The sequence below is a fragment of the Natator depressus genome, chromosome 14, assembly GCF_965152275.1.
Source record: "Natator depressus isolate rNatDep1 chromosome 14, rNatDep2.hap1, whole genome shotgun sequence".
NCBI lineage: Eukaryota > Metazoa > Chordata > Testudines > Cheloniidae > Natator > Natator depressus.
The window spans coordinates 19,994,928-20,008,326 of record NC_134247.1 but is presented as its reverse complement, the minus strand read 5'-3'; the positions used below and the strand labels follow the sequence as shown (position 1 = coordinate 20,008,326).

Here is a 13,399-nt window from a genome sequence, read left to right as displayed (position 1 = left end):
AACCAATCGTAAATTAGTACACAATTTTGTTGTTGATGCACAAAGAAGACAACACAGCTCACACACTCTTGGCCATTTTGGCCCTGCTTGGCTTGAAGGAATAAAAAGCAGTAGAACATTATTATATTCACCAAAGTCATGGATGCCACAACTACCACTTCTTGCTACTTGAATATTTTGCTTTTTAAAAATCACGGTGCGGTCATGAAAATGTATTTAAAAATTAATACTTATTGTATAAAATTGATTTAAAACTAGTTACATACTGAATGCCTCTCCTGCATTGTTAGCTGGATCATTTAGTATTTATTTAAAAACAGTGATACAAAAATGTGGAAATTCAAAGTTAAATGTGTTATCCAGGATATTTTTATGCTCACTTATTCTATGTCCACATAATATGTACGGAGGATTAGACAACACTTGTCTGAAATACTGTAACTCTTTCCAGCAAATATAGAAATAAACCAGAATATTAATATACTGTACAATATAAACAAGTATTTCCATTTGTAGGAGTAACCTTTCAGAAGCTCCCACAGCAAGGGGTCAATATTGTACTCTCACCCATGTGGCTAAAACACTACATCCATACAGAACCTGAATGTCATGGGGTGCTTCATAAGGATCTCCCTATCAAGTCAATTGGGTTCCTCACAAGCCCTCACAGATCAGATTACAGGATTGAGGCCTAAAACTGTCCATATGGTAATTGATGTAATTTGTGAACTGTAAGATTTTAGTGTAATCCTACAGCAAAATGTCTTTCTAATTAGAAGTGGCATAACCTGCATTTCCTGATTGTTTAGGTCAAGAGGGTTTGACAGCTAAAACATTTAGAATGAGCAAATTACAAAATGAGAGTACATCATACAGATATTCAAAAGATATAACTATTAATATAATACAAAGTAAGTGTTATACCAACATGACATGACTCCTCTAAGAAGCTGTAATTGTTGTTATGTGCAACACTGCTTCAGTACAATGTTACTGCTCCCACGGTTTTCTGAAACAGTGTTTAAAGTAAGACAGTTCCTTCTCTATCAATTGCTTTAAAGCTGGGCACACTATGTTCTTGAAAGAAGAACTTGATACAGTTCATTATTATACCTCTCTCCACTGTGATACATTAAAATAAAAAAATAAATCAAGGATAGAGTTTAAAACTATGTAACAAAGGGCTAGATTTGTAAAGGTAGTTAGGTGTCTAAAGATTCAGCCTCTCCCTGCGTCTTTAGGTACCTAAATACCTTTACAAATCTGGCCCAATCTTCCAATAGTACTTATAATAATTTAATAAGATGTAAGCAGAGTCAGGATGGGCTCCACCCTGACATCTGGTGGTGAGGTGTGGCAAGTAGTGGAAAAGAACTTCAGGGGCTGATCTCAATTTGCATAGGCACACCCACCCCGCCTAGAATGAGGCCATAACTGCCCAAATGGTCACTTTGGCTGTTGTGGGATCCCCAGTGTCTTTGTTATTGGGGCGGGAAGAGTAAATTGTTATTACCCTGATTATGGGAACTGTGCTTGGAACTGTACTTGGCCTTTTGTTATGATGGAGGGACTCACCATCAACTGAGTAGCACTCGCTAGGCAAGGGACATGGGTTCCAAAACTCTGTGAAGGGAGAGAGACTTGAGACAGGTATTAGTACCTGGTGGTGTGGGCCCCTTTGTGAGGGCCTGAAGCACCAATTGCACCTCTGTCTCTCTCCACTGTGGAATGTCAGAGCTAATTTTGGGTCTATTAAGAGTCTTGCTACAGGTACTGTGCTGCATTCACTTTGGCCTTATGGTGCACCAGCACTAAGGCCCCCACTACTATGAGCTGAAATCACTAAGAGCTGAAATCACTGAGCACTGTGTCAAGTAGTGGGGAGCCGGAAGATCTAGAGTGCAGTGGTGCTGTTCGTGAGACGGCGAGCTGTGCAGAGCGGAGCCGTTCGCGAGACGGCTAGCTGAGCAGAGCTGTTCGTGAGACGGCGAGCTGTGCAGAGTGGAGCCGGTCGTGGTGGAGCGGAGCCGTTCGTGAGACAGCGTAGCAGAGCAGAGCCCTGTGGGGCAGTCAGCTTCAGGACACGTAAGGTACCCCTTACCTCTTTCCCCCACACACAGGCACATTTTAGCCAGACTGGGGAGTAACACTCTGCAGATGAACTTTTGAACTCTGGGGCTGGACTTTTTGGATTTTGGGTGATTTGAGGATTGCTGGACTCAAGAGACATTTGGGTTCTGGGACTCAAGAACCCGAGGGAAAGGATGTGGCCCAATTTTCTGGGGTGGGTCTTTGCTCATGGTTTGGTTAATGAACACTAGTTGTGGTGTTTTCCCAATTTAATGCTGATGTCGTTTACCTCATGTTATTAAAGATTCTCTACTACACCGAGACTCCGTGCTTGCGAGAGGGGAAGTATTGCCTCTTCGAGGCGCCCAGGGGGTGTGTAAGATTTTCCCAGGTCACTGGGTGGGGGCTCGAGCCAGTTTTGTATTTGCTTTGATGAGAGGGAACCCCTGTGTACTGAACCCGGCCCTTGCTGCTATCAACTTGGCCTGGCAGAAGGGTTACAAAAATAAAAGCTTTTATTATATATTTAGAAAGGAAGTTAGTTTAGCTGCCCTCTGTAGCTACCTGTGGAATATAACTCAAAATGCATCTCCAGTTGCCTTGTTTGGGTCTTCAATTACTTAGGTCTGGTGTATACCTAAAATTTACATTGATCTAGCTACCTCACTCGGTGGTGTGAAAAAATTCAGACACCTGAGATGGGTAGTAAATCCAAACTAAGCCCCAGTGTAGACACCACTAGGGCAATGGAAGAATTCTTCCACCAGCCTAGCTGCTGCCTCTTGGAGGGGTGGATTAACTACAGTGATGGGAAAAAAACCCTTCGTAGTTGTAGCAAATGTCTACACCACAGTGCTACAGTGGCACTACTGCAGGGCCATAGCTGTGCCTCTATAGTGAGGATAAGCCATTAGATTGTTTCTCCTCCAAAGAGAAACAATCTGGTCCATGTTTGTACAGCACCTAGCACAATGGTGTCCTGGTCCATGATCGGGACTCCTAGGTACTACTGCAATACAGATAAATAAATAAACTTCTACATCTATTTTGGATAAAAAAAAAGTCATGAAGGCAACAAGGAAGTACAAAGTTAGTCTATGTTATCAGAGGGAAAAAATATTACATTTCCCAACATTGCCCACAGAGTGGGGGGCGGGAGGGAAGTTGGACAGATAATTTTAAATGAATTCCAATGATGAATTATGATTGTTTGGCTGTCTTCCCCACATCCTTCACCCCTCCATATTTGCATGCCAACAAACATTTTAAGATAACTTTGATCTCTATGCTTGTTGAACTGACTGTTTAATAGAGTCTTTAAATAATCCAGGGACAATTGGAAGATTTAGGTTGCCAAAGATGATTTTGAATTAGGGATGTAAAAGTTTAACCAGCTAACCGATAAGCTTGATGCTTAGTGGTTTCTATTAACGATTAAACTCTGCCCAGGGTCCCGGCTGCCGGCCTGCATGCTCGGAGACCTGGCTGCCAGCCCCATGCCTGGGGTCCCGGCTGCTGCCATGCCTACGGCTCTGCTGCTGCCTGCGCCCGGCATCCTGGGACGCCCAGGGTCCCAGCTGCCGCCCCACGCAGAGCCCTGGGGGCGGGCCAGCATCCAGGACCTGTGGGACGGGGCCATCAGCTGGGACCCTGGTGTGGGCAGCAGAGTCCCAGGCTTGGGGCCAGCAGCCGGGAGCCCGGGGGCTGACAGCAGGGACCCTGGGCATGCCAGGCACGGGGCTGGCAGCGGGGATTCCTGGGCACAGGGCTGGCAGCTGGGACCCTGGGAGCATCGAGATGCCAAGTGCAGGGCTGGCAGCAGGGCTCCCCAGGTGCAGGGCCGGCAGTGGGGATTCTGCCTTAAAGGGGGGATCCCCTTAGTTCCCCGGTTAAATGTTTAACTGTGTAACCAATACAATTTTAATCAGTTACACATTATTGTTTTTAAAACGTTACTTACATCCCTACTTTGTATAAATATTTTATATTCTAAACACTTGCCATATAGGTCCCAACCTTGCAATCACTTATAACTGTGAGCAATCCTACTGCATAAATGTTTCCAGGATCATTGCTTTAATCAATGTTATCTTTACTGATGATATCATTAAGAAAATACAGTTGTTGGGTTGTTTTTAAAGCCAATTTAATTGTTATTTAAAAATGTGATACTGGTTGCATTTGCAATACCAGTCCTTAATGAGACACAATAATAGATGAAAGAGACACAGAGAGTATTTTTTAATTGAAAAATAAAAAAAATCGGAAGTTTAAAAGTGTGACAACTAGATAAGCTGTCGGATAAGTAACTACAGGAACATATGTTACTATTAAAACAAACAACATTTACGTGCACAGCCATCTAAACTTCATTACATCATGGAAAATAACATGACTGGTATATTTAAAGGTGCATCATCTGGTGAAATAGGGTCAAAAATTTAGATATTGTAAAAACAGTGTTTAACAAAGCCTGGGGCTAATGAAAACAAGAGAAAGTTTCCATGAAATTAAAGCAGTTTACAGTGGAAACAGTTTTCCTTACACAAACAAACAAGTCCCCTGCCAGATACCAAGGCAACTTGAAAATCAGGCTTGAGATGATCACCCTTTACATCCCCTCTGGCAGAACCCCAAACACCACCCATCCCCCCCTCCGCCCCTATATCCAAGACCCACCTCTGCTGCCAATAACCAGTGAACCACAGTTCCTCCACCCCCTCCCTCATCCTAGGTCTACAAACATCCAGGGGCACTGGAACAATTTGAATGGGAGCGGTGTGCGTGTGTATGTGTTTGCTGAGAGCCATTGAACCAAACTGCAAACCCTGCAGACACTTCATCGGATGCTGTAGCTCAGGAAAGCTTATGCTCAAATAAATTGGTTAGTCTCTAAGGTGCCACAAGGACTCCTTTTCTTTTTGCGAATACAGACTAACACGGCTGCTACTCTGAAGCCTGTATGTGATGGAACCCAAGCCAGGGTGCAGCAGGTCCCCCAGTTCCAGCACCTATGCCCCCATCCTCAACCACCCCAGGCCCCCACACCTCCATCATTCCAGCCTTCCCTCCAGTCTGCCATAGCTCCCGAACCTCCCACCACCGCAGAATCACACTTTCCTCCCCATCACCCTCAAAAAAACCACCAAATCCTCCTGCTCTATGGTTCCCCCCCACTCCCTAGACTGTCACCTTCCCGCCTCTTCAGCTTCACTTCCGGCCCCTCTAGCCGCTGTCTCCACTCCTCTCCCTGGCTGGCTCGCCGGGGCAGGGAATTGGGGATTCCTCTCGCGCGGCGGAGAGCGTTGGGGGCGTGTCGGCTCTGGGGCCGGGGCCCGGCTCTAGTGAGCGCTGAGCCGCCAACGGCTGGGGGGCCGCGCGCGGGTCCAAACAGCACGTGGGGGGTGAGCCGAACGGGGGCGAAGAGAGCAGGCAGCTGAAGCACCCGGAGGGGCAGGAGAGCAGCACTTCGCAGAGGGGGAGAGGAGCAGCAGCAGCTTGAGGGAGAGTGTGTGTGGAGGGAAGCAGGACACCCCAGGGCGGGGAGGGGAAAACAGCACCCTGAGGGGGGAAGAGGGCGAGCAACCCCCTAAGTGGCAGTGATTATGCATTTTATGGGAGTGTTGCGTGGATTAACACTATGCATGGCCTGGACCCACCGAACCCCTGGTACTTTCAGTCTGAGACCTGGACATTTTGACTGGTTCAGAGGCATTTAGCAGTAAACTCTGTGGTTCTCTCACGTTGGCAGCTGCCTGGAATGGGGCCTTCCACCCCCTCTGGAACATAGGCTAGAACTGGACTTGAGTTCCCTCTGCTCTCTCTTCTCAGGAGCCACTCCAAGGAAGCAGGAATGAAAGTGTTGTCCTCATGCTCTGTTGCCATGTGAGGACCTCTTTTATAGTGAACCTGCTGTACCCCCTTGGTGGTATACTTCACTCCTCTCCCCAGAGCTTGCCTTGTGTGTGTCCAAAGGGTGAGAAAGATAGAAATGTCAGAAGAAGTTGGGGCTCCTAGGAGCCCCTCCTCAGCAGCTGGAGGTCAAGTCCCCTTTCTGCAGAAAGGACTGTGTGCTTGTGATTCTGTACCTGCCAAGTGTAAATGTCCAGCAACTCTATCACCTCCTGTTCCAGACAATCCCCAGCTGCAGTCCAGAGCATCATTGGACTCCATAATTGGGCAAGGATGTAGAATTCAAGTGGTATGTTTCTCATTGTTACACTTACACTCTTGAGTCTTCTATACTTGGTGGTCAGTCTCAGAATTTGGAAATAATTATTCCCTTTCTGGCCAAATCCTTCTTTGCATGCTTACACCAGTTGTCCCTTTGAAGGGGAGATTACTCACTTAGGGAAAGCAAGCAGGATTGTGGCCCTCTCTTTTTACAACATTTGTACTTACAGAGAAAAGGAATTGCTGTTATGGCTGGACATACCCCTGTCTCATCACTGAATATGAAAGGACATTGCCCAAAGTTTCTTATAGCAATTGTTTATTTTGTATTCTGTACTCTTTGTAAGGTGTTTCTTTTGTTTGTTTTGAAGGGGGGGGGGGAAGTATTTTCTTCTGTTGACATAGCTGTTTCAGTTCAAAAATAACAGTAGTTTGTGTTTTGCTCTACTGAAACAAAACAGCGCATTAGGAAAAAAATAAAAACAAAGATCTTTAGACATCTAAAAGCTCTTCTCTCCACTGTTTCTAACAATATAAAGTCAGATCAAATGTTGGGGCCTAAAAACCTTATTAACTTAATTTGAAATAAATGGCCATCCTGTGGAAGACAGTTGCCACAACTAATGCAGTCTTGCCAGAAGTAAAGGACTGAAATGGCTTGGAATAAAGAATGATATGTTAAAGAAAACCCATGCTGGTTTCAAAAATTGACATTTGTTTCTGATGGGTAAAATTGTCAAAAGTGCCTAAGTGCCATGTTTAAAAGTGACTAAGGTGCCTAAGTGTCATTGAAAGTCAATGGGACTTAGGCTCCTAAGTCAGTAGGCACTTTTGAACTATTACTCTCTGTTTTTAAATCTCAACTTTTAAAGAGGATGGGGACTGGAAAAGAAGGCTTTTTAGTGCAGAATCACTTGAACAGAGTGCCATTTTAAAAGTGTGTGTTATTTTCAGTACTCTAATTCATGAAAAAATGACTTGTTTGGTTTAGTGACATTTGTAGAAGTAGTGGAGACTTATCATATAATAATCATTTAGTAGTAGTTTAGTGTTTTTCATCCATAGATCAAAATGCATTTTACAAGGGGTTAAATTTCATTATTCTCATTTCAAGGATGGGAAACTGAGGTTTATAACAGTTAGAACCCAAAACCATATAGGTTCTTTTCCAAAGCTTATTAAATCAATGGAAAAACTCCTATTGTCTTAAAAGGCTCTGGATAAGTTCCACGTTGTATAAGTGGCAGAGTTGGGTGTGAAACTCATGTCTCTTGAACTCCCAGTCTTGTGTCATATCCTTGGGACTTGGTGTGAAGTTTCTGCAAGCTTACGGGTCCTTAAAATACTCTTTTGTTGGATTCTACTACAAATTAATGCCAGCTACTGATGATATGGCTAATTACAACTTAAACACTTGTGAACTGAATTTGTGAGATGACAATAAATGTATAAGCTATTTGCAAGACTCTTGTCTGTGCCCCTGGAGAGATGTTACCACATAATTATTTTAAAAGTGCATGTAATGTATTCCTATAGTGAGGCATGTTAGAGCCTCTGAATGAAATTTGCTACTTTGCATGGTTATTTTCTCACTTTAACTGCAGCACTTTAACTGGAACACCTGCTTTAGCATTTGTAGTATGGGGTCATTGCCAAATGTAACTTGTAAACCAAGTTAAAAATGGAGAGAAATGAACTGCAGGAAAAATTAAAGGTTTGGATTTTGATATTTGTAACTTCTGTCTCTGGACTTGAGTGGGTCCTGGCAACCACAGAAAACCAGCAAACTGAGTAGGGATGATAGGACCTGAAGCAATGGCACAAAACCCCAAAGTCATCAGTCACTCTGAACTGGTTCATAATCATGTATGTACTGTTATATACATTTAATACTTCTTTCTTGAAACTTTTGCTCAGAGGCATCCTCAGGGATTCCACAACTGCACTTAGTGTGACAGGCATCTATCTCACTTTTGCTGTGGTGGCTCTGAGGAGAGGAAACTTGATCACAGTGGTTTTTTTAAAATAATATTTTAAAAACATTATAAACTATCGTGCAGAGCTCCAAGCACCTTGATGGTGCTGGTGGTTGTTTACAAATTTTGTAATACAGGCTGCACCATGAAAGTGCTGCTTTTGCAATTTTTGACTATTCATATTGGATGTAAGTGTGTTTGGGTAATATAACACCTTGCCTTTCTACTTTTGTTTAAAGATAAAATCCAAGAAAAATATAGACAGATTCAGCTAATGCATTTTATGTGTATTTTTTTAAATACTCAAATTGGTGGTGATAGAGTAGTCAGCCAAACAAATTTTGCATTGAGGTTAGTTGGTTAGAAAAGGTTTGAGAACCACTGATTTGCATGGATGTGTTGTGGCTAGTTAATGCTACCACTAAGCCTATCAGAAGACATGGGGAGAGTACTTTTCCTTTTTTAAAAATATAATAACATTGGGTTAATGTGGTTCAAAATATGAAGTCTTATTCTAATTGCCATCTTGGGAGTACTAAAATCCTTAGTGAATTGAATGTATTGACTGAGTCAGACTGTGTAGTGTAGCATTAGCAGTTGCTTTTGAAACAATCTCAGGTTTCTGCTTATGTGCTTGGCAGTCTCAAAGTACTAATGTGAAGCAAAGCTCTTTAATCTCAAAACTTCATTTCTTAATTTGCATGCCATATAATTCTTTGTCTTCTATGTGATATTAATAATTTTATCAAAGCAGAGGACCGAACTTATTTTTCTGAAAATTTAAGAAAAGCAGAGAAGGCATTATTGTGCAAACACGGCCCTCCCACTTGTTTGAAATACCACTATTCCATAGTAGAACACCCTGTTGAAAACTAGGAGGTGAGCTCATTCATAGAGCTTGATTCCCTGGCACCTTGGAATATAGAATTAGGTTTAGAATATAAAGTCTGAAATGAATATCACTTTGTATTTTGCTGTGAAATACTGGACAACTTGATATTTGCCAATCATAATATCAGGCCATATGCTTCATCAAGCCTAAAGTAGATGCATTTTGTGCGTATAGAGATGTGTGTATAGATAAACACCTACACACACACACACACACACACACACAACGCAGACCATTGCTAATTTCATTTTAACATTTTTCTAATGTTTTTGCTTTCTTCTTAATTCTAATATAGTGATGACATGAATTAATCTTTGAAAGAAACATGGTCTTGTAGTTAAATCATGGGATTCTGGAGATCTGGATTCTGTTCCTGGACTCTTCCACAGACTTCATGTGGGACCTTGGACAAGTCATTCAACCTCTTTGTCTCAGTTTCCCCATCTATAGAATGATAAAATTGTGACGATACTTATTTCCCAGGAGTGATGAGAGGATTAATTCACGTGTGGTAAAGTTCAGTAATTTTTGTTAGGTCTGTGGAGGGAATGTGCGAGCGAAGTGCGAAGTTATAATTCACATGATTGTTTTCTAAGCATATATTACATTACACAAAAACTACTCAGAAGTTAGGAAATGCCAGAGTTTGTTCAGTCCTCTTGTGTGTATTGCATTACAATACAGTCTTTAATTACATGATCACATACCATTTTTTTCCATAGGACCCCTGTCTCATTCAGTGCACAGAGTGAATGGTAGTCACTTAATGAGTAGCTATTCAGTAATTTGTTCAAATGTTGGAAGTATGGTCCCAGATCTTTTATTTACTGCACACTATTCAAACCATACTTTGAAGACAGAATTATTAATTTCCTCACAGAATTTTCTATGATATCACTATAGTACCTGAATGCTTCAGAAACCTTAATATTCACAAAGCCCCTGTGAGATAAGGGGGTGGTATTATCCCATTTTACAGGTGGGGAACTGAGGCACAGAGAAAATAAGACCAAAAGTGCCCACTTTGAGACACCTAGGACCTAATTTTTCAGAGTGCTTAGCATATAGCGAGGGTCCTACCAAATTCATGATCCATTGTGGTCAATTTCATGGTCATAGGATTTTAAAAATGGTAAATTTCATTATTTCAGCTATTTACATCTGAAATTTCACGGTGTTGTAATTGTAGGGGTGCTGACCCAAAAAGAAGTTGTGGGGGGGCTCACAACATTATTTTAGGGAGGGTTGTGGTACTGCTATCCTTACTTCTGCGCTGCTGGCGGCAGCACTGCCTTCAGAGCTGGGTAGCTGGAGAGTGGCAGCTGCTGGCTGGGAGCCAAGCTCTGAAGGCAGAGCTGCCACCAGCAGCAGCATCGAAGTAAGGATGGCATGGTATGGTATTGCCACCATTACTTCAACGCTGCTGCCTTCAGAGCTGGGCGCCTGGCCAACAGTTGCTACTCTCCGGCCGCTGAACTCTGAAGGCAGCAGCGCAGGCGTAAGGGTGGCATGGTATTATATTGCCACCCTTACTTCTGCGCTGCTCCTGGCTGGGCACTGCCTTCAGAGCTGGGTGCCCGGCCAGCAGTTGCCGCTCTCCGGTCGCTGAGCTCTGAAGGCAGTGCAGAAGTAAGGGTGGCAATACCGCAACCTCCCTAAAATAACCTTCTGACCCCCCCTGAAACTCCCTTTTGGGCAGGACCCCCAGTTTGAGAAATGCTGCCCCCCCCCCTGAAATCTGTGTTGTATTGGGTAAAAGCACACAAAAGACCATATCTCACAGGGGAGACCAGATTTCACAGATGCATTTTTCATGGCCAAGAATTTGGTAGGGTCCTACATATAGGACTTTATATGTTAAAAGCACAGCTCCCATTGACTTCAGTTGCAGTTGTGGGTGTTCAGCACTTCTGCACACCAGATGCCAGGGTCTCATGTCAGGCACCTAGAAAACGAGGAACACAGAATTAGGGACCACATGTGAAAGGATTGGTCTAAGTGGCTTGCCTAGCATCACGCAGGAACTCTGTGATAAAGGCAGGAATAGAATCCTGTTCTCCAGGGCAGCATTCAGCTACCTTTATCTCCTTTCTCTTTCTGCAATCCTCTGTCTCACCATTATACACTTCCCACTTTGGCAACAAATGAGGGAAGGATCCAACAGAAAACAGTTTCTTATGTACAGAATGCATATAAGTTCGACCCCTTCTGCCCTGTCTCCTCCAACTTATTCCCCCAACACCAGCCTCCCCCATTAATTTCCAGAATCAGTATAATTGCTTAGCTAGTCCCATTCTCCCTCAACCCATGCACTGACTTCGGTCCCCCTCCATCCTCCTCCTGTTCATAGCTTCCAGTCCCAGTCTTCTTTCCAGTCAGACTAGATAATCTAATGGTCTCTCCTGGCATTAAGATCTAGGAATCTGCCATCTCACCCAGCTCACAGTCTCCTTGCCCACCCAGTCCCACTCTCCCAATCCCAGTTTTCTTACCATGACAGTCCCCGTTTCCCTCTCTTCTCCCCCACTATAAGTCACTAGTCCCAGTTTTGTGTTGTCCACTCCAGGTCTTTGTCCCAATCTGTTTCCTGTTCCCTTCACTCTCATCTAGTTCTTGTTCCCTCAGCATTTGAAGAAACCATCTTCCCTCTCCATGCTGCCTGAGCCCCTTCAGGAGACATTGAGAGCATTGGCAAGATAGTCTTCCTGCTTTCATTTCCAGTATTTGGCTACAGCCTGGAAGAGGCAAGAGCTGAAATTGCAGTGAAGTTTCTGCTCAGCCCAGGGTTGGAGGATGCTTAGTGCAAACACAGTCTTTTGGAGTTTTTAGCTGCCAAGCTCTAATAAGCCTCTACTGATCATGTGCAAACAGATTTTTTTGATGGTTTATAACTTGTTCAAAGTTGGGTAGATTTTTGTATGGATAGCAAAAGGCACATCTTTGATACAAAGGCCACCCCACTGGCAAATTTTAAGTCCTTGCTTCAAAGTGTGGAGGAACTAAAGCATTTCAGAGAAACGGTCTCCATAATTTTTCAACATTGACAAAACAACATTGTTTTTCACTAGCCTTGGTTCTCTGATTTGTTGTTGCAGAAATTTTCCAAAAAAGAATTCAATCAGAGACAGATATCCTATATAGAAAATTAGTTAAAGTATGGAAAGTTATAAGCAACTGGAAAGAGGGTTTTTTTCATGAGAAGTATTAGGCAACATTAATAATAGGTGGTGCTTTCAGTTATGCCTATAATAATGTAATTCCGTTCTAAATGTGTTACCATGATAACAACGGAGTAAGCTGTATTAATGCTGTCACACTGTGAACTGAATGAGATCTTTGTTTGAAATACAGATATTTTGTTTGCGAAACATCATTGAAAACATTAATGGGTTTTGCTGTTTAGTGCCTTATCATTTGTAATTCACAGATAATTTAAAAAAAATTAAATAAGTTCTACATTTTATACATATGTGTCCCACACATAGAATAGTTGGTGCAATTAGAGAGGCAATTTTTTATTGGGTGGAGCAAAGAAGTCTCTTTGATATTTACTTAGAAGCAGCCTCTCTCAACAGTACATTGGCCAAGTATTACAAAGGATTTCTGAGATGAGATATGTAAGTTGCCTACTTTACAGATAAAAGTTCAAACTGGGTAGCTGGGATAGAAAAGAATAGAGGTCCCCACTGAACTGAGAGAAGATGGAGGTAAAATTGTGAAGCTGAGGATAAGTTAAGAGACTGGAGACAATTAATAGTGCTGCAAGTAAATAACTGGTGGTGTATACATTTTGTTTGCTTTTTGTTCAAAGAATTTTCAAAGAAATAAAAACTCAGAAACTAACACATAGTGGGTTTTGCAGAGTAAAAAAATAAAGCTTGGTGGAGAAGAAATACCATTTACTTGTGAAGGAAAGAGCAGTTTTCTTTTTTATGGCCAATGTACATATTTGATGAAAGGGTATGAAAGGATCAGGCACTTTCCTTTTTTAAATGAGTATTCTTTGGATAAACAGCAAATAAACAAGGAGAATGGATGCTTTCATGTTTTATAATGTTTGTGTGTTCTCTGTTTGTTCATTGTAGTCTGTTATTCTGCCTGTTTGCAATACTGAATGTTGGTTGGATGAATGCTTGAAGTCAATTGTGGAGCAAGATTTTGAAGGTACCATGGAGCTATCTGTGTTTAATGATGCTAGTAAGGTATGTATATTTTATATTTAGTTTTAAAATATTATCTAACCTAATTCTTGTAAGAATTTTTATTTACTTTAGCTTACCCTATAAGT

The 13,399-nt window shown here is 42.4% G+C and overlaps 1 protein-coding gene across 3 annotated transcripts in view; it reads left to right on the top strand.

Annotated features, from left to right (window-relative positions):
• The first annotated feature begins 2,024 nt into the window (after positions 1–2,024).
• Positions 2,025–13,399, top strand: part of QTGAL (queuosine-tRNA galactosyltransferase) — a 304,979-nt gene continuing 293,604 nt past the window's right edge. The window contains exons 1-2 of one of the 3 annotated variants that reach the window (XM_074971521.1): positions 2,025–2,085; positions 13,197–13,313. In XM_074971521.1, the coding sequence (XP_074827622.1) occupies positions 13,281–13,313 (33 nt within the window). In that variant the 5' untranslated portion in view covers positions 2,025–2,085; positions 13,197–13,280. Of the gene's footprint in view, positions 2,086–5,628; positions 6,272–12,671; positions 12,729–13,196; positions 13,314–13,399 lie in introns of those variants that run through there. The other 2 variants (XM_074971518.1, XM_074971520.1) reach the window with 2 other exon arrangements.